This window comes from Acanthopagrus latus, chromosome 18 (assembly GCF_904848185.1).
Source record: "Acanthopagrus latus isolate v.2019 chromosome 18, fAcaLat1.1, whole genome shotgun sequence".
NCBI lineage: Eukaryota > Metazoa > Chordata > Actinopteri > Spariformes > Sparidae > Acanthopagrus > Acanthopagrus latus.
The window spans coordinates 21,974,737-21,997,947 of NC_051056.1; the positions used below are offsets into that span (position 1 = coordinate 21,974,737).

Genomic DNA, 23,211 nt, shown 5'->3' on the forward strand with positions numbered 1-23,211 from the left:
GCAATTTCGCTCTGCACTCTGCAACATAAAGGGCCCGCTGGCCACATTCAGAGCAGATTTCAAAAGACATTCTGTCTGTCTGTCTGCAGCTACATTTCCTCCACCATTATCAATATTAAGCAGGTATGTCCGGTGTAACAATGGTATCAGAGGGAGTCTGCCGCAAGCCTCGGTAAGATAGGAAAAATGCAGGGAGAGAAAAAAAATCTATTTCAGCACAGTTATCGTCTCAGCCTCAGTGCCAGGATCAAGTGATTACAGTCAGTGTATATATTTTTCCCTACACAAAGCTGAGCGGCAGTACACCGACTGTCGAAGTACAGGCATAAAGATCTCATGGAATATATAGACTTGGCACATGCTGCATGAGGCTTTGTTAGATTCTCAACACAGCTACCCAAGCTACTCAGCAGCCTTCAGGGGGAAATGGCTGTTCTAATCCATTTTGAAAGAGACATTTTCCCACTTGGCCCAAGCAGGCACGACTTTCCCTCTTGTAGACGGATGGAGTTGACACTAGTTGGAATAAGACTGAGAATCTCCGCAACATGTCTGACTCACCACCTTTACAGCCAGGGGCTGATCTGGCCTGATGAAAAGCACATCCTGAATCGTCCGACGATTCGTCTAGGAGGGCAGTCTGAGTGTGGAAAGGAGCCAGACGGAAGACAGGAAGGGAAATTAAACATGATATTTTAAGTAACTCCACCGCGCTTGTATTATTGCGTGTCATTGTGTATTTCTTGTTTCCGTTCCGCAGCCTTTGAATAGGCAACACGCCCGAGATCCACATGGTCTCTGCCTCACATCTGTGGCACAGATTTTTGAATTTGTAATGCTTTTTTTTTTTTTTTTTTTTTTTTTAGATCCAATTATCCACATTTTGGTGTGATATCTTTGCGAAGGTGTGAGGAGCAAATGACAAGACTTCAGCTGCTGTGTGCTCACTGAAGATAATGTCATGTATATACTGTAGGGTAAGGTGGGATGAGAAATAAAAAGCTTAGCGTTCTGTTCTCCTCTTTTAATACAGCCTTGATTTACTTTCTCATTATTCTAGGAATGCAAGTTGGCACATTAAAGTAGTTTGTAGAGCACAGAATAAATCTATAGGCTTTGTCCTCCTCAAAATGCTTAGTAATATGCAATACACAGCAGTGTCCCTACAGCAGTTTCTCTGGAGTAAGGTGTTCTGGGGCTTTAGTGCCCCAATAAAATTGGGCTACACCTCTGATGCTTCAGCCCTCTACTGAAAGCGAAATATACACCTCAGAGAAATTTACTGCTCCCTAGAACGTGATACCAAAGCAATTAGTGTCGGAGAGATTGGTAGGCATGAAAAATCCTTATAGCATACCTTGGAGCCAATACAAAGGCAATGCATCTCAGTTTTACGGCCCCATTGCTTATTCAGTCTTGTTTGGTGTTCCTCTCCAGGACTCTGGAGTCAGTGGGGAATTATCGTGACAGGGCAATAAATTACGCTTGCATTTAGTAGAAAGTCTCCCAATAAAGATTAGACTATAGGATAGTGCAGCGACCGGAGGGGCAATATAAACAATCCCCTGAGGGAAGATGTTGTTGCTCTTGGCAATCAAAGGGGGGAAAGTCACACACTCGGCTTAAAACTTTGTAATAGTGCGTTAATCAGGACATCAATAATGGCCACAACCCCCTCCATCCTTCCTGGGTTATCCATCTTCATGCGTGCCAATACAGAGCGCTGCCAAGCATTACAGGGTTTTTTTCAGTTCATTCGTATTGACAGATCGGTAATTTTACTAGTTTGTGCAGCTCTCATATCAGCACGCGCGTGGTAATGAGCGGGGACATAAAGTGTCGCTTTAAATAGCATTGACATTTTTTTTTTCTTGAGCTTAACGCAGCAGAAGAACCATGAGATGACGGTTAAATTCCCCCCAGAGTGGCAGCTTGGGTCTGTTTATGCAGCGTAACAAACAACCCTAAATGTCAATGAGTGGACTCGCTCTGTGAAGGACACCGAGCGGCCGGGCTGCTTTATTTGCCATGAGTCTGAGGGATTACTTGGATTCCTGTAAAACAGCATGTAATCTAGCAGCCCGTGGGGACGGTGGGACTCAGCCTGGTCACAGTGCTGCGAGGAACCGGCCTGCTCACTTGTTAATTCCCCGTCTTTTGGAAAACACACGTGCACACACAGATATGCAGCTGCACACAAGAAACAGACACAAAGGCACGCGCTCACACAGACACAGGGACGTTCTGTCTGGGAAAGCTGTTGCATAGACTGAAGCGCCCGCTCGTCCCATCGGGCCTCGGCGCTTAGTTATCCACTTATGTACGGAGTTTAGTCAGTAACAGTTTTAATTTCAGCTTAGAGCGCCAAGAAAGATGCAGATAGGCTGCAGGGAGCGAAGGATTCAGGAGTGCCATGTGTCCAAATAAGCCCTTTGTGTCTGCAGTCATTTGTTGCTTATCTTGCTGTGTTCAGCTTTTGAATTTTACATTTTTCTTTATTCCATACTTATGATAATGTCCTCAGACGAAACAGCGAGTGATATTAATTCATGTGTTTATTAATTTGTCACCTTAAATTGAAATGTCCTTGTTTATTTCACCTGGAGTGTTTTAGGTGATTAGTGATAATTGTTTACTTGCTTACTATTTCTTACGTACAACATGTGTGTGTTAGTGATGCGCAATTAAAACTGGTCTGAATAATTATCGTTCCGATATTGGGAAATTTATAATAACAGCTCTTTATGGGTATTTGTGAAATTATAGGCGATAAACACAGCCAACTGTATGAATTCAAATTGCTTTCAGTGACTTAACTCAGCTAATACAGTGGCAGCATGCTCCTCTAAAGTTATTTTTTCAATACAGAGAAGAAGAAGTGTCTCCAGGCAGCGATTATGAGAACAGAAATGTGTATGAATTAGATTTAAAGCATAGAAACAGTTATTACTTGACAGCAGTTGAGCTCATGAAACACCCGTCTATTGCACAAGTATTATGAATTAGATGAGGTCACACTCACGCACATGATTTCTTTCACGGAGTATGAACAAAAAAGCATGATAGAAAAATATAAAACAAATAATTCATACAAAGGAAAACAAGCAATATTCAAAAAGAGCCTTTAGACTTGAAGGAGAGCGAGACTGGACCCAGTTTCTGATGGCAAACCGTTTGGAAGGTATTGGCTCGATAGAAGAAGTGATTTCAGGGTGTTTTTGAGGCGTTAAGACAAATTCACAGAATGTGTCAGCAGAGAATTCCAATTCTTTGCACCCTTGGCAGATTATACTTAACTGGGATTTGGAAGTACGGGAAAGAGTTGCTCTAAGGAGACATAGCTCCATGTGGATCAATGCATATGCTGCAGGGTTTCAGAGAGGAGGGGAAAGTCTATGATAACAACAGCAACAACAAATCTTATTTGAGCTACGGAATAATAAACTCTCTTTTCTCACTAGCTCTCAGTCTCTGTTACCTTTAGGCTTGCATAAACTACAGGTTAGTAATTTCTCTTTCAAATGCAAAAAATGTGAAATTAACAGTTATATTATTGGCTGAAGAAAATCCATGTTTTGTTTCCCTGGTGATCCCCAGCTTACTTCAACACAACCTTGATTATTATTCTGGTAAACTACTGCAAGGAAATTTTAAGTTTATCCTGCTGGCCACTTTGGAGAAAAGATGATGGGAGTGAAACAAAGTAAACTGTGTCTAAGTGCCGTGCCGTACCATCAGACTGCTTCGCAGCCTCTTTCCACAGGATGTGAAATTCCTAAATTTATCCTCATCACACAAAAAGAAAAGTTTCACCTCAGAATCTGACCTGGTGATTATGCATTAAGAATGAATATAAATATCATACAGAAATAGCCGATCTTCATGGTTATGGTCTTGTTTGCTTATGTAGGTCATACAGAGATACAGAGAGAGTCATACAGAGGTCATACAGAGAGTCATACAGGAATTTAATTTAAAGGTGCAACATGCAAGAATTGGTTACCTGTCAAATTTGTACTCAGAACAAATATGGGGCAGTCTGTCATCAGAGTAAACGCTTACTGCTGTTAACTTTAGCTGCCTTTAACAAGTTAGCTCAGTTACCCGAGCACCAGGGGAGTACGGGTGTTTACACTGCTAGCACAGTAGCTTTGTAACGAGCAGGCACAGCTAGCAGGTTAGCATGCTAACATAGCTAACTCTGCCTCACAATATGTAGACATCCTGATGTCATTTATTCACATTTTGGTGTTCATTTTATTGTTTATTTCAACAAAAAATCCTACATATTACAGCTTTTAAAGTGTTTTGCTGTACGTTTAATTTAGTAGAGACAACATACAGTGCTCCATGCTATGTTACAATGTCCAAATTATCAGATAAAGGAAAAGTGAAATAACATAACAAACACGAATGCAAAGATGTTATAGTAACACAGACAGCATTCATTGTGTTGGTCGATCATTCATTCATGCAACATCTCTGTTCTCCTCTTCCCACCTTGCTCGTCTTCACACAGGTTGGCTTTGAGCACCTTCACCAGGATGAACACCAACTCCTCCGACGAGTTCTTCCAGGCGACAAATCACGCGGAACAGACTTTCCGCAAGATGGAGACCTACCTCCAGCACAAGCAGCTGTGTGACGTCCTGTTGATAGCCGGGGATCATAAGATACCGGCTCACAGGTTGGTGTTTGTGCTGCCGCTGTCCGCTCTGATTCCTTTAATTACACATGCATCGAATTCAGGAGCTCACGTGGATTCACTTCATCTATTTGTTGATGTGTGTGTTCAGTCTTCTGTCCGGACATTAGCTTGCATGCTGAAACATATTCTGTCAGCCCGAACCATCTGAGGAATAATTGAACAACCTTTTGAAATAGATTCTTCTGATTTCCAGGTGACTCTTGACAAGAAAAAATATGCAAACTCCGTGTTCACTGGTTTGCATCAAAACAACATCCACTGCTGTGATCTAATTACACCTCTGCCCTTCCTCATTTCCACGTTACGTTAAGACTCGAAGGAACACTGTGATCCGCTGCATGGAGGTGTCGATATATTGGGGCATCCGGGCCTCGGTTGAGCGGCTTGAGTCGAACAGATCGCATGACATCCTCTGAACACCGAGCGGCATCACGTTCACTGGGTGCATATGCTTATGCCGTATTTCGTTAGTTCATCCAGACAGACTCATGAAACGGAAACCAGAATGCTCCACCGAGAGAGAAGAGAAAAAAAAAGTCAGTGACTGACCTAGTTGGGTGAAATGATCAGCTGTCTGACTGTCTGGCTTCATATTTGCTCATAAGACACAGCCAAGTAAAGCAGGGATGGTGCACAGCCATAATGACGGACACATAATACGGTTAGTACGTACATAAATATTAGAAACCACAGCATTATGGAAATATGGGTGTAGGCTGTCGGTCACTTGATCTTGCTTCCTTTTCGTTGCTATGTGATCTCCGTGCTCCTTCATGAATCAAGCAGTGTGTTACAGGAGCTAGACAAATGAGTCAACATAATTAGAAGTCTGACCAGTGTGGCTATTAGCAACGTGAAGTATGTGGTGTAATTGCATTAATCATACACTGACAAAGCGGAATGATACACAATGCGGGGGGAAACCAGGAAGTTATATTCCATTTGTCACAGTGACCCAGCGTAGGAGTATAAATCAGTACAACAGAAAATACAGCGTGACGCAGTATACTGCGAAGATGTGCCCTTTCCATGAGGACACGAAACCTCAGGATTGATTCACTGACCACTTAAAGCAATCAGTGTACAGATCTCCCACACAGACTTGTAAACTAATGTACAGTACAGCAGCACAAATTCACTGCATTTGTCTTTATGGCAGACTGGTCCTGAGCGCCGTGTCGGACTACTTTGCTGCAATGTTCACCAGCGATGTGAGAGAGGCGAAGCAGGAGGAGATAAAGATGGAGGGAGTTGATCCCGAGGCCCTCAGATCCCTGGTTAATTTCGCCTACACGGGTGAGTGCTCGTAAAGACCTTCACTAGCACTTGTAAGTAGTTATTATGAGCCTTCTGAAATCCAGCGTGATTAAAATGGATCAATAAGACAATCCATCACTGGGCCGACAGACCAGGCAGCAGTTCAGTGTAATGTTGCCACATTTTTACAGGGCAAAGAGCTGTCCACTTCTACAGTGTTTGAATCATAAAATAGGATAAAATAATGTGACGATGTTGCTAGCGAAAATACTTAAATGCAGCCTGAGTATGATGTGTTGATGTGATATGATATGTTGGGGAGTAATATTGCAGATGTGAGCAAAGTAGTTTAAAGCCTTTTGTGGCTCCAGAGGAAGCTGCACGTAATCTTATACTTGCCTTCAGTGATGTCAATCAGTGGCAGAGTTGCATTGTGGGTGACGTAGGCTCTAGGTTTTAAAAAAGGAAGACGAAGGCATGGAATAAGAGAAGTGGCATCTCTGGTTCTGCTGTGTCAGTTTACCTACATTACCCACAGTACAACTTAGCCACTGAGTGACATCACTGGTGGCGATTTATAAGATTACATGCGGCGTCCTCTGGAGCCATGAAAGGCTTTATATTGCTTTTTTTCACATATACAGCAGTTATTGTCTAGAATTGATAGAGTAATCCTTCAAGCAGGGCTCTAGTGGTATAACTTTTCACCATATAAAAAATTACTACATTGTTAAAAATGACTAAATTTGGTATATTTGCTCATGTTGATGCTTCTCCCATCACTGTGATTGACATTGTGGCTGCCTGCAGTTATGACATTAACGCACGTATCTCTCGTCCTGACATTGCAGGCGTCCTCGAGCTTAAAGAGGAGACCATTGAGAGTTTATTGGCAGCAGCCTGCCTCCTCCAGCTTTCACAAGTCATCCAGGTCTGCTGTAACTTCCTGATGAAACAGCTTCATCCCTCCAACTGCCTGGGAATACGCTCCTTTGCAGACGCCCAGGGCTGCGTGGACCTGCTCAATGTGGCTCACAACTACACCATGGTAGGAGGGCTAATTGACACGGCTATGCGAGATGAATTATTTATATATTTAATAAGGGATTGCACTCTCGAATTGGACTCTTGGTTGCGTGAATACACAAGGGCAGCTGTGGTAATGAGAGCTGTAAGAGTATCTAGAGTATTTAAACATTTAGTGTTGTTATGTGCGGTTACATCAGCTCTGATTACACACTTTATAATGACCAGTGTTTTATGAATTCAGTCACAATTCTAGCAGCATCAAGCCGTGACGTTCAATGTGTCACGGCCTGATATACTGTATATAACACAGTGGAATATTTGAGACCATCCTCTGTTTTGAGGTCTGTTAATTTAAATCACCTGTCATGTGTAAAGGAATGAGCCTCTGGTGTCTTTATTATTTATATCGTCTTATATCAGCAGAGGAATGGGTGATGTGCACATTTGAATAGAAATGGAATAGTTTCACGCTTTCCCTTTATCTAATTTGGTTATATGGCTGTCAGTAAGAAACACCACGTTACCACACGTTGATTAGTGCACTGACAGGCTTGTGGAAATGTTATTTCTATATATACGTACTGGATCCGTGGAGAATATTTGCATTGGATTAAGATTCATGCACATATTTTGTCAGATAACGTCTCACTGGCCGCGCAGAAGTGACAGCGGGGAGCGCGGTGCCTTATCTCCTGAAGGACATCTGCTCAGCCTGTTTACATAGACCCCATCCAGGACCAGGAGGTTAATCTAATCATCAAACTGCACAAGAGGGCCAACTTCCTGTTCAATCACTTCTGTAATGAGCAGTGGGAGCTGTGAGCTTCCTGGAAGCCCATCCTCTGGGTTCTGAGTGGAGCGAGTTGTGTTTTGATAAGCTTGTTTTTTCTAGTTGAGCATGGCAGCTGAGATCCGGCTCTCACATCCTTTTCCGTTATGCAAGATTTGCCCTTTTCGGTTATTGTTTCACAAGACTGTGTCTGTTTTGAGCAATAAAACTATACTTCAGTTTTCTCAGTAAATGCTACAGTATTTGGATTTTGTGAATAAATCCCAATAGTAAAAAAATAATGCTTTGCCAGACTCTGCCAATTACATGGTAATCAAAAAGTTCTTAGACAGTAATTTGAGCACTGTCGCTCCAATTAAACATCAGCACTCCTCCTCTCCAGAAAAACACTGTTATTACACAATTACTCTTTTGCAGTAGTTAAATCAATTAGCGTCCTCTCCCGCTGATCTTGTTTTCCGAGCAGTTTACTCACCAATGAGATTGCCAGCATTTGAAAACGCATCCCTTTTACATGGTTATGAAACAAACTAGGTTCAGGCTTTCAATTTAGTTGTCAGCCGTTTGGCACTGGTAATTACAAATAATTGGTCTAAAGCAACGTCAGAGACTTGGCTGGAGTTCTTCCCCTCCACGTTACCACAGCAGATCAATAGATGTCCCTCATTTCATTAAGGCTGTCTGCGTTAAGCTCTTAAAACCTGCTCTCATAATAGATCGGACTAAGACACTGTAATTTGCTGCAAGTTGATGATCAATAGCGTGCTTGTTTTTCGTAATTGTTGAGCGTCCGCCCTACAGCGAGCGCTTGATTTGTCAGAGTTATTCTGGCAGCTTAATAATTAATGCGCAGCTGCCTCGCTCGAAAAAGAAAACAGGGCGTGATTATGGCCGAGGATCGCTGTGCTTGTCTCTCGTGTGTTTTGATGTCGGGTATAACATACTGTAGGGGAGAAAGGGATGTTTTATGTAGCATCATCCCTAATGGAACTGACCAGAGACAATGTCCTTGAAGAGGTAGCCATGCAGTGCTGTGATATTGCCCGGGCTTCTGGCCAGTAAATAGAAGATCAATCTTTAGGGAGGCAGTAGAGAGCGTCTTCCACAAAACTTAGAGCTTGGACACTGCACTGGTGTGATGGTAATGTTTGGTGCGTAGCGCCTTTCTGTTCCTCATTAAAAGCCTTGTAAAGGCTTAACGGTGTCATGTATTATCAGAGGCAAAAAAAAAAAAACGCCTTAAAAGCTTATGTAGAGGCTTTTTTTTTTGGGAGTTGTTTTGGGCCAGATTGATTTGTAGCCGGCTGTCGTTTGGATCATTTTATTTAGAGAGCTAAGTGAAACAGATGACAGGTTCATCTGTTCATACGAAATCTAAGAGAGATGGAGAGCATCGCACTGTGAGTTATGTAAGAAATCTGTTGATAGGAAACCTCTAAATTGGCGTTCTCTGTCTACTCAGATCAATTTGTCTCCACCTCTTTGTCCTTGTATGTGTCGGAACACAAACACTTGGACACACAGAGCTGCGCTGAGCGTAGCCCTCAGCTAATGACTGATGATTATCTGTCTCCTCCACGTCTCCTCTGTGTTCCAGGAACACTTCCTGGAGGTCATTCAGAACCAGGAGTTCCTGCTGCTCCCCACGGCTGAGATCGTTAAGCTGCTCTCCAGCGATGACATCAATGTCCCCGACGAGGAAACGATCTTCCAGGCTTTGATGATGTGGGTGCGGTACGACGTCCAGCATCGACAACAGGACCTTGGGGTGCTGCTGGCCTTCATCCGCCTGCCTCTTCTTCCCCCACAGGTGAGACACAGGGGTAAAGGTCCAGAGGTGTTACAAGGATCATGCACTGTTCTTTTGCCAGAGTTTGTAGCTGAGAACAAAGCCATCACAATGACTTTTTTTGTCCTTAGTATCAACAGAAAGTGTCATTTTTTTAACCTTTGCTGCAGTAAGGCTGTCCATGTTGCAAATTATTATTATTTTTTCTTAATATTTACACAGGAGTTCATTTGTTTTGTCTGTTACATGTCAGGAAATGGCTAAAAATGTCTGTAATATTTTTTAAGACATGACAGATTTCAAGGTCTGAAATTCAATGGTATTCACTTTACTATTCACTTTACTAGTGCCAAGTCCTCACAGTTCGGATGCTTGGACCTGGGTATTTTGGCATTTTTGCAAGAAAAATGAATGAAAGTTGCCAATTATTTTGCTTCCTCTATTAACTGATTAAACAACTACTTGTTTAAGCGGTATCTCCACCAATTTTACACATTAAAATTGTGCTCCAGAGGAAGCTGTGTGTAATCTCATAAATTCCCTCAGGGGTTTGTTGCTTTGCGGGTAATGTAGGTGCCAGGTTTTGAAAAGCAGTCCACTGGTCTAGCATTCCTCTCCTTTATTGCTGTTGGACTCGTTATGGACAGTTCAAAAACAAATGATCAGATATTACAGATATTGCCTTTTCTTTGTTCTTTACATTTATCTTCCTTTTTGAAACCTGGCGCCGACATTACCCTCATCACTAGAGGCAATCTATCATGCAGATGACATGCAGCTTCATCTCGTGTCACAAAAGGCTTTATACAACATTTCTACATATGCATATGCAGTATACCCCAGTATTCACCTGTAAGCACACATTTATAGGTAAAATTGGTGGAGCTACCCTTTAAGCTTAAAACCCTAAACATTTACTGCAATAGATTCCCCACCAATGCACCGACAGTCTTCCAACTGACCTCTGACGGGCGATGAACTACTGCACTGTCAGTAATATTTCTTTTGTTTGTGGCTGATGTGAAAACATTCCCTCGTCTCACTGATAAATCATGTTGACAGTATGACAGCTACACATGAGTTTTTCTTTTTGTCAGGCTATAAATAGCTTTGCTTGTGTTTGAATTATTATCGTTCTAACCACTGCAACTGTCATGTTTTATGAATGCCGTGTTTTCTGAGATGGAAGCATTGTTTTACAACTGTGTCATCCTGATTTACATAACGTCAAACCCACATAAGCAATTTTTGGCAGGTGTGAAGTGTGAATATAGGCAGGTTTTAGTTTTATTTGGAGACCTTCCAAACCAAAATATGCACATGTGAATTTTGTTTTTCACTTTATATTGGATAATAGATGCAAGAAAAAACAAGCCTCAGTATTGCGGCTCGCAAACAACAATGAAGTGAATGTTCAGTGAATGAGATTTACGTGGAGAATATGAGATAATGTGCAAGTTATCTCAGCGTTTGGCTGGTGAGGCATTGTTCGCTGTGAGGCAAACAAACAACAGAGATGAATCACTGCATTTGTCAAAACTGGTGCTGTTTTTAGTAGAAACTGAAAACATGAGCAGAATATTACTTGCGGGCTTAATACGATCAATATAGAAATATATACAAAACTATTTATTTATGAAAAGGTAATGTGTGGTGAAATATTCAAACTTCTCTCAGAAAAGCAACGGCTTTAATCTTCAGCGTGGGCTCAGTGTTATTTAGAGGTAAAATATTTAAGACTCACAAGGGGATATTTTCCAAAAAGACTGGGAAAATTGGTGAGATGTTTTCCAAACAGATGCAAAATATGACTGCAGTGGCTGAGGGTTAGGCCGAGGACTTGCTTTTACTAAAGATGAGACTTTGCTTGTGTGCAAGGATCTTTGTGTTACGTGAGCTCATCTGTTATTCTGTTATATCTGCTCTTCACTCTACAGTCTGTTACATTTAAACATTTTATATGTTGAGTACTCAAGGTAGTTCTACACCACATACAGTTGGTTTCAGAAAAACAAGCATTTCATCGCAGCCCTTCAAAGGATTTGTATAAACACTGTAAACAGTTTTTCAACACATCCTCGTGTTAAACAACTCAGTCGGCTGACTGGCAGTCACTCTCCGAGACAAAACAACACAACTGCACTAAGTCAACAGCAGGCGTACTAGACATTTATTGTACCCTCACTTTTTGGATAGGTTTAGGCAAGACTCCTACATGGTTAGGTTGAGGAAAACATTGTGGTTTGTGTTACTTATGTAAAGTCCTGTGCTTGTTTCACCAACCTATTTCCAATGTAGACTACTAATTCTCCTGACATCCTCCTTTGCTGCTGTAATATCTACTACAGCCAGTAGAGGTCTCCACCTAACAAGAAACGACAATATGGGACGTAAAATAAACAGCTGTCACTGTTAACCTTTAATGTAATTCTTTAAAATGTAGCTCCTTGCAGATTTGGAAAACAACAAGATGTTCTCGGATGACCTGGAATGCCAAAAGCTGCTGATGGAGGCCATGAAGTACCATCTCCTGCCCGAGAGACGTCCCATGTTTCAGAGCCCAAGAACCAAACCCAGAAAATCCACAGTCGGTGCACTTTATGCTGTCGGAGGGATGGATGCTACCAAAGGTACGGCCTTAACACAGCATTTATCACCAAAAAGCAGCTTGTTTGATTTAAAGTGTAACACTGATTGTGCGTGTTGTTTAGGCTCCACCACTATAGAGAAATACGACCTGCGGACCAACACTTGGGTCCAGGTTGGGGTCATGAATGGACGCCGACTGCAGTTTGGTGTTGCGGTGATAGACAACAAGCTGTACGTGGTCGGAGGGAGGGACGGACTCAAGACGTCCAACATGGTGGAGTGCTACAATCCACTCAATAAAGTGTGGTCCACCATGCCCCCCATGTCAACACACAGACATGGACTAGGTGAGTATGTCTAAAGGGACAAAATGTATAATTTAGTATAAACATACTATGTCGAAAAAACAGTCTCAGTTTAATACAGAGTCCTATTGCACACCACACCACACACTAGCAACCTCGAGATCTATGCAACAGGAGGTGATCGTGCTCATACCTCTTTTGGGTTGCTAGGGGTTGCCAGAATCAAAAAAAGTCTCTTTCTGCTGTTTTAAAGAAAACATAGTTGTTTTTTAACTCATAAAATATGGGCACGTTGAACTTGAGCTAGCGGCAGGTGGGGCTGCAAATTACTCAGATAATTCATATAAAATTATATAGTTTTGTCATTTGTGTAATTGTAACATGTCACAACGTCTTGAAAAATATCAATGAAAATGTCCCACAGCTCAGTGACATGCATTTGAATAGCTTGTTTTGACAGTCTTATACTTTAAAAGCTGAAGCTATTTGACAGCGAAAATCATGGACGTTTGGTATTTTTTGCTCGGAAAATGACTGAAACTACAGTTGATTTCCAACTGATCGGGTAATCGATGATTCTTTGCATCTTCGTGTGTCATAAAGACAATTACTAACATCTGACCCATATTATAAACATTCGCTAACATTTTAGTCAAATTCATTATGTTTGCAGACGATGTTCACCATAAAACACAATTGTGCTTCAAAGTACAAGGTTCGTGCTCGGCCGGGCTACCTGATGTTATGAAACACCGAAAATGGCAGGATGCACAGCTGGCGCACTGTGAAAAAAAAAGGAGAAGAAAAAAAAGAAAAATCACACATTTCTTTTTGAGATAGACCTTTGATATTTACCCATTTCCCCTATCAAAGCTTGGCAGGCTGTGCTGGCCCTGCTCTTCCTTACCCTTCCCTGCCCAATAAATCTCATATCAGAAGCGTTTTTGATTCACAGTTGAAACAGGTCTGGGTAACAGAACGGGGAGATCTTGTCAAAGCATTCAGCTCACTCACCCAGTGTGGTCGGAGGTATCAGCGAGCCCAGGAGATCACACTGTACAGATTACCTGTGTCGTCTTTGATCTTTCCCGTAGCAAATATCTCTCGCTGCTTTGCTTGTGGCGTGCATATTTTGAGTCTGAATATATTTGATAGCGTGTCTACCAACATCCCCGCTCGGCCGTAGCCCGCTGTGTGCATTATGGGTAAAGGCAAAGAAAAAGAAACATTTTTTTTTTTCATTCCAAAAACCACCAGTCGGTAATAAAAGAGAGATTCACCACGAGAATTGTTTCTGTCCAACGTTGTTTTTGTCATTCGAGTTCCTCCGAATGCGGTCTGGCCCTCATGTTCCCCCAAAATAATTGAGCTCTCACCAAAGGAAATAAGGGTGGTAATATAAAAATGCATTGTGTTAAAACATCCTCTGCAATGCTGCTGGTGAAAACCACTTTCCTGTGTGACATGGGGGAACGAGGAACAACAATGCAGTTTTATAGTCTTTCCTGTTTTGTGAAAAGATTGGGTCGGCTGCATGACTCACTCTGCTGAGAAGTGGCCCTCGGCCTCGGCTCTCTCCAAGAACTGTCGAAGGAAAGTTTGAACCGGAGATTTGATTTAATTGGTTTACTCACTGAAGCGTGGTTGACGACATATGATCGGAAGAAGATACAGGTGGTGCGAAAAAAATGGCATGATGGTGCATCAAAATTAATTTAATCTCATTTGTGAGTTTTTTTTCTTCGTGCACGCCATTTTAAAACTAAACACGTTTTTAAAAACCTCGAGCACTTTAGCTTTATTATTTTCGCGCATGCATTTAACACAAGACCGATAGTTTAATGTTATACACTTTACACAATGCACAATAATACACATACATTAAAAATACTATAAAAGCAGAAAGTGTTTCAACATTTATTTGTAATGCCAATATTGACCATATGAACATTTCAAATATCCTGGCCAAAATCATCATGATATCATACAGATAATCATTTAGATATACTCTTGTCAGGCTGCTAAAAACATACTCGAGTCGCATTATCTTTCATTTGTTTAAGAAGCAAATATGTTCTATTCCATCACGCCCACCTTCAAGAGAACATCCTTTGTTGTGAAAACAAACCAAGCGTTGAGCGAGCAGAGCTGGGCAGCGGTCACAGAGATGAGAGGGTGCAAATTAGAGGTGCTGGTTTGCAGAGCAGACACTTCCTCCAGCAGCCTCCAAACATCCAATTTACCTTTGGTTTTAAAATGGGCAAGCCGAGCCTTTAGCCACGGTGGCAGGCTGGTTGTGGATTGACTGGAAAGATGCAGGCTCCCCCTGGTGAAAATTCAAAATATATCAATACAGGACAGTAAGATAACAAGCTACACAGCTCTTTCAAGTCACTCCTGTGTGGATATTGAAAAATTTACGAACAATAATAGAATTCAAATAACTTACCCTGAGGGTTCATTTTTTTTTTTTAACCTGATCTAAGGTGAAATATTTTATGGTCTCACCACAGGTGCACTTTGCTTATGCTTTTCTATTGATGGTCTTAATTCCCAGGAAAGTTGGGACGCTGTGCAAATCAGAAATAAAACAAATTGACTTGATTTTTTTGTAAATACACACTTATACTGAAATTGATGCCAGCAACCCATTTTCGAACATGTTGAGACTAAAGACTGGGAAAGTTGTGGAATGCTCCAAAAAACATCTGTTTGGAACATTCTTCTGCTAAACTGGTTCACTGGTAACAGGTGATAGTATCATGGTAGTAGTAAAGTAGGAGGAGATAGTAGTATCACGATTGATTATGCAAGGTGGCATCCTCGAAAGGCTCTTTATGAACTTGTATAGAGGATATTACTACATGCGTTCTGTTTTTATTTACCTCTTACACAGGGTGTCAACATTTTTTGGAATCAGGGTTGCACAAATACACATTAATACACAAGTACCAGTTCTGACACCAAACCAGCTGACTTCTTTTGTGTAACATGCACCTTTTGATTCCACTCGTCCAGGTATTGCTGTGCTGGAGGGCCCTATGTATGCCGTGGGAGGCCACGACGGCTGGAGCTATCTCAACACGGTGGAGCGCTGGGACCCGCAGGCCAGGCAGTGGAACTACGTGGCCAGCATGTCGACACCACGGAGCACCATGGGAGTGACGGCACTCAACGGAAAGTACGTTGCTTTGTGCGGCCCACTTAGCTTAATGCTAAAATGTGCGCCCCCAACGCTCTCAGGCAGAGTATTTTGTTGACTCTCCGCTGCTGCCTGAGGTCGAGGTCGCTGGCATCTAAAAAGCCACAACAGAAGCACACAGGCAATTTAGAGTAAAAAAGGAATGCCAGATTTAGCGCATGATTTCGTAAGAGCCCTGCCTGGCTTTTTAAATGCAGAAAAGTTGAATATTACAATGTGAAATCACCAAACGGTACCACGTGTTCTTGCCTTTTTTTGCATGTTTTATATCACAAAATCATCTTATTTACAGAGTCAAAATTTAGCTGTGAACACCGTGTCTGGATTTAGTTTTTGCTAAAGACACATCATCTGTTTGTACACATGCAAAAGCAAATGTGACATTGTGCAGAGAGAAATGTTTATATCCGCCATGAAATCCTGCTGAAAGTCAACTTGCAGACTGCACTGAGATGAACAAAACACTGCAGCAAGTTTTTGCTGTGGAAAACGGTCAACAGTAATGTAATACGTAACTTGGAAAGAGAGCATGCAACAACACAGGCATGGTTATGTAACACACGGCGGACCGGTCCAGGAAAAAGCTGAAAGGCAGCATTAGTGCAGTAATAGTTTGACAACATTATACTCATTGAAAAACGCAGAATCGACCCTTCTGTGGTCCATGTGAGAAACTACGGAGCGGCTGTGAAATAGTCAGAAGTTCTGATTAGTGTGCTAATTTATACGGCGCGATCTAGACTCTATTAACAGCAAAACACTTTGTGTATTTGTATGTGTTAAATGCCTTACAACACCGTTTGAGAGTAAATTACGCCGAGAACAGACCAGCTCTCAGCCCTCATTTAAATATGTTTGTGTGCCGAAGGAGGAAAGAAAGAGGCTGCTGCTCGGCTCCATCCAGTATTCAGCGTTAAAGTCGAAGTTATTTCTGCATCTAGGTCAAAAATAGACAACAAGGAAACTGTTTCCCTAGCCTCTACTTTTCTTGCTCTCGGGCCTGCGAGATACAAGCGCTGAAAAACACTGATGTGATCTTCATGGGAGAGAACACTTTCAAGGAAAGAGCCTTTGAAAAACTGCTATCCACTGCTCACTGCTGTATCTTACAAAAACTGTCATGCTATCACTGTTCTGTCATTTATTTTTTTTTACAAGCATCTGACAGCTGACGTGAGCAGCTCCCGCCAGATCCGGTGCTGTATTTTACAGATGTCTGAGCGCCGTTCTCTCAAATTTCCCAGGTTGTTCGCGGTCGGCGGTCGAGACGGCAGCTCCTGCCTGAGATCGATGGAGTGCTTCGACCCGCACACCAACAAGTGGAGCATGTGCGCTCCCATGGCCAAAAGGCGAGGAGGAGTCGGTGTGGCGACGTACAACAACTTCCTGTACGCCGTGGGCGGACACGACGCCCCCGCCTCCAACCACTGTTCCCGACTCTCCGATTGTGTTGAGAGGTCAGTAAAAACACTTCTCCTCTCGAGAAAAATACACAAATGTTGCGTAAACGGTTTTGGATTGCAGCTGGTGTAACTCAGCCAGGGGTGGGGATGAATGTTTCTAATGAGAACAAAAGGGAGTCAAAGTCTCTCCAACCCACACCCTGTTCCTGCGTTTTGAGACATGTCTGTGTCATAATACAAGATACCAAACTGAAGAGATCATAGTTTTCCACACATGGTTTTATTTTACAGTATCTGGCACCATCTGGTGGCCGTAATATCCTCCTCACTCTGAACCTGATGTGACTCACAGTGGAGCACCTGGAGCGGTAATTCACTGATAACAATACCTTTACCTATTTTTGATAAATTGTAATTGCCTCTAATTTTTATCTACTCCTCATTAATTATGTGTTTAAAATCCTCCTCCGGTCAAAAAATGTGTTTTCCTTCTGGTTCCTGCAGTTGAATGTTTCAGACCTACGAGGACATTTTGTGAAATCACCAATAGTTTGGAAGCCATTTCCCAGTCCAGTGCTCAGCATGCACAAGTGTGATGTGGAAGCTTGAAGACTCTACTGCACACACACACATACACACACTGAGAATGGACTTCACAGTGAAGTAGAAGAAACATCTTGTGACCAGCAGTTACACAAAATAATTACAGATTCAAAGATGTACGGCAAATGGCAGATCTTAGATGTCATTTTAAGGATTTGAACAAGATAGACCACATCAGACACATATTACCATTAAAAGCAGAGTTTTAGTTTGAGGAAGATAATGTAGAATTGCTGCTGTAACCGTCAAATAAACATCACACTACCGTATCTGGTGCTAATACAAGTAAAACAAGCTTTCTCCCACAGATGCATTTGATTAATGTAACTTTTGATGTTTCATTCATTTGATGGTTAATGTAAACATGCCTGAGTTCTACATTTAGTTTACATTCAGCAGCTCAGTCACAGAGATTTATTGACAGGGAAGCATTTTAAATCATTTATAGAGCTGATATATAATTATAAATTACACAGAGCCTCTTCTATATCGCATCAATATTGAGTCTTTATTCACTTACATCAAGTGATTTACAGGAAGTCAGTGCGTACTTACTCACAGTGGCTGTTTCGCCTAAAACAGGGATGTCCAAAATGTTTTGGTTTGCATTATCTTTCTCAATCCGAGCTCATCTGAATCTTGGGATCCCAGTAATACAGAAGCCCTGAGAAACAAGTGGAAAAAAAGGGATTTAGAACGATTATCCAGGAACGCGTTTTTTTAAACACAGGAAGAAAAACAACTTACTGTTGTTCATACTTGGATCACAAGATTTCTTTTTTTTGGCTTTAGAATTTTTGCCTCTCAGAGCTTCCATACAGAACCATTTTGTATATTAAGTACAAAACAAAACTTTTTGGTCTGTCATTAAGTTTCAGTTTTTGCCCTCTAAGGGAAAAAGTTTTGGTGCCCCTGAACCAGAGAGCATCTATTTACATACGAACTACTTCACAATTTACTGATTGTAGATCACATTCTGCTACGTCATTATTTATACTGCACGAAGCAGCTGCAAACTTTTGGCATTGCCAAGTGTCAGCAAGTTAAAGCTGCATCTTTAAACATTTTATCTTCCTTCAGCAACTTCTGTCCTCACTGATGAGTCCGGCTCTCCCTGGACTCCAGCTGCCGTTCAAGAGGACGTTTTTTTCCCTTTTAAGCTTCAATTTGGCTCTCCGTCCATGCTGAAAGTAGTCGCCGCTAGTGACTGTTCAGACATCAGTGATTAAAAGGAGGAGAACATAAGGATGTCTCAATTAGTGGGGATGGGACGCTGTGCCCCCTCTTGAGATTTGGGCTGATTGGATGAACGATTTTTACTCTTTTTTTTTCCCCATCACACCACGCACAAGACCAATCTGACCAAATATTTGAATTTACAGGTACGATCCAAAGACGGACACGTGGACCACTGTGTCGTCCCTCAGCGTTCCCCGGGATGCGGTGGGTGTTTGCCTGCTGGGTGACAGGCTGTACGCCGTGGGTGGATACGACGGCCAGTCATATCTGAACACTGTCGAGTCCTACGATGCACAGAACAACGAGTGGACCGAGGTAATCATCCGAGACTCATATGTCATTCATTTGACCTATTATTTTGTTATTGTTTTAGAAGAAGAAAAAAAAGTAACATATTATGATGCAAATTCTGCACTCAAGAACTTTACACTCGCTTGTTTTTGCCAGACTTTGTGACACGTAACATCTGGGCTCCGGTAAACGCCCTTCAGGGGGAATAAATCTGCCGGAATCACTGAAATACTATCAACACTTTATGGCTTGTTTTCCCAATCTCGCCCCTGTAACCCTCTTATCTGCATGAAGCAAAGTGGGATTTTCTTTTTTGAAGGTGGCCTCAGATGAGAGGCTGCGTGTTAACCTCTCTGTCTTCCTGTAGGAGGTCCCTCTCAACATTGGCAGGGCGGGCGCCTGCGTGGTGGTGGTGAAATTGCCTTGAGCGTTTTGTCTCGCAGCAGCACGGGAAACAAATGAGGGAGCGGGCGAGGGAAAGTGGACAAACAAAACAAGAGATCAAGGACACATCCTTCGAGAGTTGTGGTTTTTTTTTTGTTTTTTTTTTTCCTTTTTTCTCTCCTCTTTAACTCGGCTCTCCAGACTTTTTCAGAGGGGAGACACAGATGGAGCGGTGCCCATAAACCCATTGTTTCTGTCATTAGTGACCATGTCTGCCCACTGAGGGAGACTGCACATTCTCCGCATTCTCAACCGATCAAGAATTTTCATAGACTTGGCAAAGCGCCGCAGCGAGAGCCGAGCCTTTGTCATACTGGTTTGTTACACTAGTGTTTTTTTTTTCTCCGAATAAAGTTCAGTGTATGTCTGTAAATGTAAAAGCAACATTTTTTTAGAGTCAAAAAAAGCCTGCAGGATAGTTTACATCTCAACAGAGACTTTCTTATCGGTGCCATTGCATACAGTATATTTTTCGGGTTTATATTTAACTTTTTAGCAACTCAAATGAAATAAATGTGACCACGTGCCAGCGTCTTCCCTCGGTGGGTGGTCTTGCACGGACGCTGTAGTGAAGAAGACCACTGTGAACACTAAAGAAGAAGAAGAGTTTGTCCGTGCTGGTTTGAAGAACTTTTTGCTGAATATTTTTTTGGACGTTTCTTTTCTTTTCTTTTTTTTTTCGAGCCTGTAGCTACAGAACACCAAAGTCATTCGCTTGTCTTCGAAGTCTCGTTTCGCATCAAATAAAAGTTTACAAAGTTGTGAATTACAGAAAAATATATCATATTGATATTTCACACATTGCTGTACAGATTCTTGTGAACTGCATTTCTTGTCAGTGGAATCATGCCCAAGCCGAGTTACTGTCATTGTTTGTTTGTTTTTTGTCTTTACTTCCGGGGCATGCTAGCTGAGCGAAATATTTGATTTGATTTATACAATAATATATATCGAGATCACTGTCTGTTCTGTATTTTTAGAAAAGGATATGATGCCTTTTGGGTCATGATCAGCGCAGAGGAATCGGTCAGCGAACTGTGGCTGACCCCAAACCAGCTATCTGAGAGAAACCTCACTGACTTTCGATTAGGATTTTTAGATTTGTAGTCGGTTCCGCTCATGAAAGTAAAAACGACTTTATCACAACAAGGACGATTTGTAACTGTACTTATATCATGTTTCTGGGGCCAAAATGTTACTTTTTATGCTTTTATCATGATTTTGTACAGCATGCAAACCTATAAATAAAATGACTTCAGTCTTCTCTGCATGTTCCAATCCCTGTTTCGAGCTGAGTGTGGCCCCCCAGCGGGCGGGTTTTGATTTCCTCTCGTTGCTCTGCTTATAGTAAACCGAACTGACTCTTTGACTAAACGCACTTGGAAAAGCTGCTTTGATGTCGACATTAACCTCCGTTTTTCTTCTCATTGCTGCACCCGCTTTTTTAAATGAGGTGAGCATGTTTGACGATCTGTTTTTTCCCCACTGTGTCATCAACAGACTGAGAACCAACTGCTGTTGTTTTTTTTTTTCTTTCAATTTTTTATTTATTATTTCAGCCCTACAAATAATTTTAACCCTACTCTCGCACGTTTGGTGGGATCTGGATGGTATCTGCTTGCAAAATATTGACCACAGGTTTTAAATCAGAACTTTTCAGGATACACAACATATAACACACCGTTTGTCTTTTTGTTTTGTAGCTGTAGCTTTTTCTTTGCACAGCGGAAATACAGATAAATCTCCTTCTCTAACTTTCTCTTCCTGTGTATCTACATCACCTCCTGCCAGATCTTGAAAACAGAAATCCATTAATAATAGCGTTCACCTGAGTTAACCTCTTCATCGGAGTGTAATATTACTGAAGGCCCTGACGTGCAGAACACTCATCACAAAACATTTCCGTTCAGTTAATTCAAAAGTGGAAAAACACGAGCTGATGGTGGAAATGGCTTTATTCAATTTGTCCTTGCAAATGTGCAGCATTTTGTTTCTTTCCCATTCATTTCTGTTGTATTCTTCTCCTGAGGGTCAGCCCAAATTGCTCAGTCTTTAATCACACGTCTGTCAGATTAAACTGTTTGGCCAACTCAGACCAGTTTGCCACCCACAGGTTCACAACCACAGCATGAAACAAACGTTTATTCAAATTCCGAGGGTCACGTGGTGAGAGTGATGACGCTACGCAGCACCGCAAATTCATCAGGTTTCCGAGACTGACCCCGGGTTGAAGGGAACAGAGAATAATGTACTGTCATACAGCAAAACAATATTATATGATCAGTGGTGGAATGTAACTGAGTAAATTTACTCAAGGACCATACGTGTACTTTACTTGAGTATTACCAATTACTGTGACTTTATTCTTCCACTCTGTGACAAGTGGGAGGTACTTTTGATTCACTGCATTTATTTCATAACTTAAGTTACTTGTTACATTTCAAATTGCACACTGTATTTAAATTAATCTTGTTTATTGTCAGTCAGATTAAAACACATATAAATATATGTATTATTAACTTTAACTTGTTCTTTTGATTCTTCAGAACATTAAATATCAGATGTATTAAGACTTTTACTCGAGTACGAGTGACTTCCACCTTTACCAAATAAATAATTTAACATGGTATCTTTACTTTAACATAAGTAGTATCCAAATTGATATTTTTAAGGTAAGTCGGCACATGCTTAACTCAGAGCTGCTTGATTTAGCTGAACTTGAACAGCTCTGATACAGAAATCCTATTATGATTATCCCCTATTATTAAACCCTCTCGGGTATTTAACACGATCTCAATCACTGGGATGTTGCGTGACTTTAAAAGAGGATCCTCACTTCTCCCTTGACTTTAATCCCAGGAATTTAACGCACTTTCCTATGGTGTACGTTTGAGTCACCTTCAGTGACATGCAGAGATTACCACCGCGCTAATTAACATCAAACATGCCCTCACAGTACATCACATCAAAACAGGCCCACTTCACTAGTAATAAATATGATCGTGATTATTTCAGGTCATTTAGCCAAATACATAACATGTTAAATTTACAGTTGTTTTCATGCCGAATGTACTAGAAGGAAATCCAATGTCCCTCAGTGAATTACTATTTTAAATCCAAAAACATCACAAAGGAGGAGGCAGACACAAAGACACGTGATTGGGACAATCAGCTTTTGAGATTTGAGTCAAAGAGATTTTGTGCACTCACTGTCGAACAAACTCATACAGGAAGTGGGAATGTGATGAAGCATTTTCAGAGCAGAGGTCCCCCCCAAAAAATGATATAACACCAGCTCAGGTGCTGAAGCTGTAATTAAAGCATGCAAGCAAAGCATTTTAAATCTGCAGCCCTCCTTTACGGTTCATCTCAGCACTTTGGGAGTCTGCGTCTGTTTTCATCAGCAACCACACGCTCGCACTCAGTATGCTGTGCTCATGGTGATGTAATCATATCATAAATTATCAAGAGAGGGTGCTGTTGCACTGCAGAGAACACACCGAACCACACTGAACCACTGCAGACGGGCAAATCAAAGATCTCCAGTAGCATTACTGTTCAT

At 41.6% G+C, this 23,211-nt stretch overlaps 1 protein-coding gene across 6 annotated transcripts in view; it reads left to right on the forward strand.

Annotated features, from left to right (window-relative positions):
• klhl4 (kelch-like family member 4) overlaps nucleotides 1-20,915 on the forward strand; it is a 36,547-nt gene extending 15,632 nt beyond the window's left edge. For 4 of the 6 annotated variants that reach the window (XM_037076897.1, XM_037076898.1, XM_037076896.1 and 1 more), the window contains 10 exons: nucleotides 4,520-4,687; nucleotides 5,868-6,004; nucleotides 6,817-7,013; nucleotides 9,382-9,594; nucleotides 12,017-12,203; nucleotides 12,285-12,509; nucleotides 15,486-15,648; nucleotides 16,914-17,126; nucleotides 19,058-19,229; nucleotides 19,573-19,632. In XM_037076897.1, the coding sequence (XP_036932792.1) occupies nucleotides 4,520-4,687; nucleotides 5,868-6,004; nucleotides 6,817-7,013; nucleotides 9,382-9,594; nucleotides 12,017-12,203; nucleotides 12,285-12,509; nucleotides 15,486-15,648; nucleotides 16,914-17,126; nucleotides 19,058-19,229; nucleotides 19,573-19,632 (1,735 nt within the window). Of the gene's footprint in view, nucleotides 1-4,519; nucleotides 4,688-5,867; nucleotides 6,005-6,816; nucleotides 7,014-7,631; nucleotides 7,945-9,381; nucleotides 9,595-12,016; nucleotides 12,204-12,284; nucleotides 12,510-15,485; nucleotides 15,649-16,913; nucleotides 17,127-19,057; nucleotides 19,230-19,572 lie in introns of those variants that run through there. The other 2 variants (XM_037076895.1, XM_037076900.1) reach the window with 2 other exon arrangements.
• The last annotated feature ends 2,296 nt before the right edge of the window (nucleotides 20,916-23,211 follow it).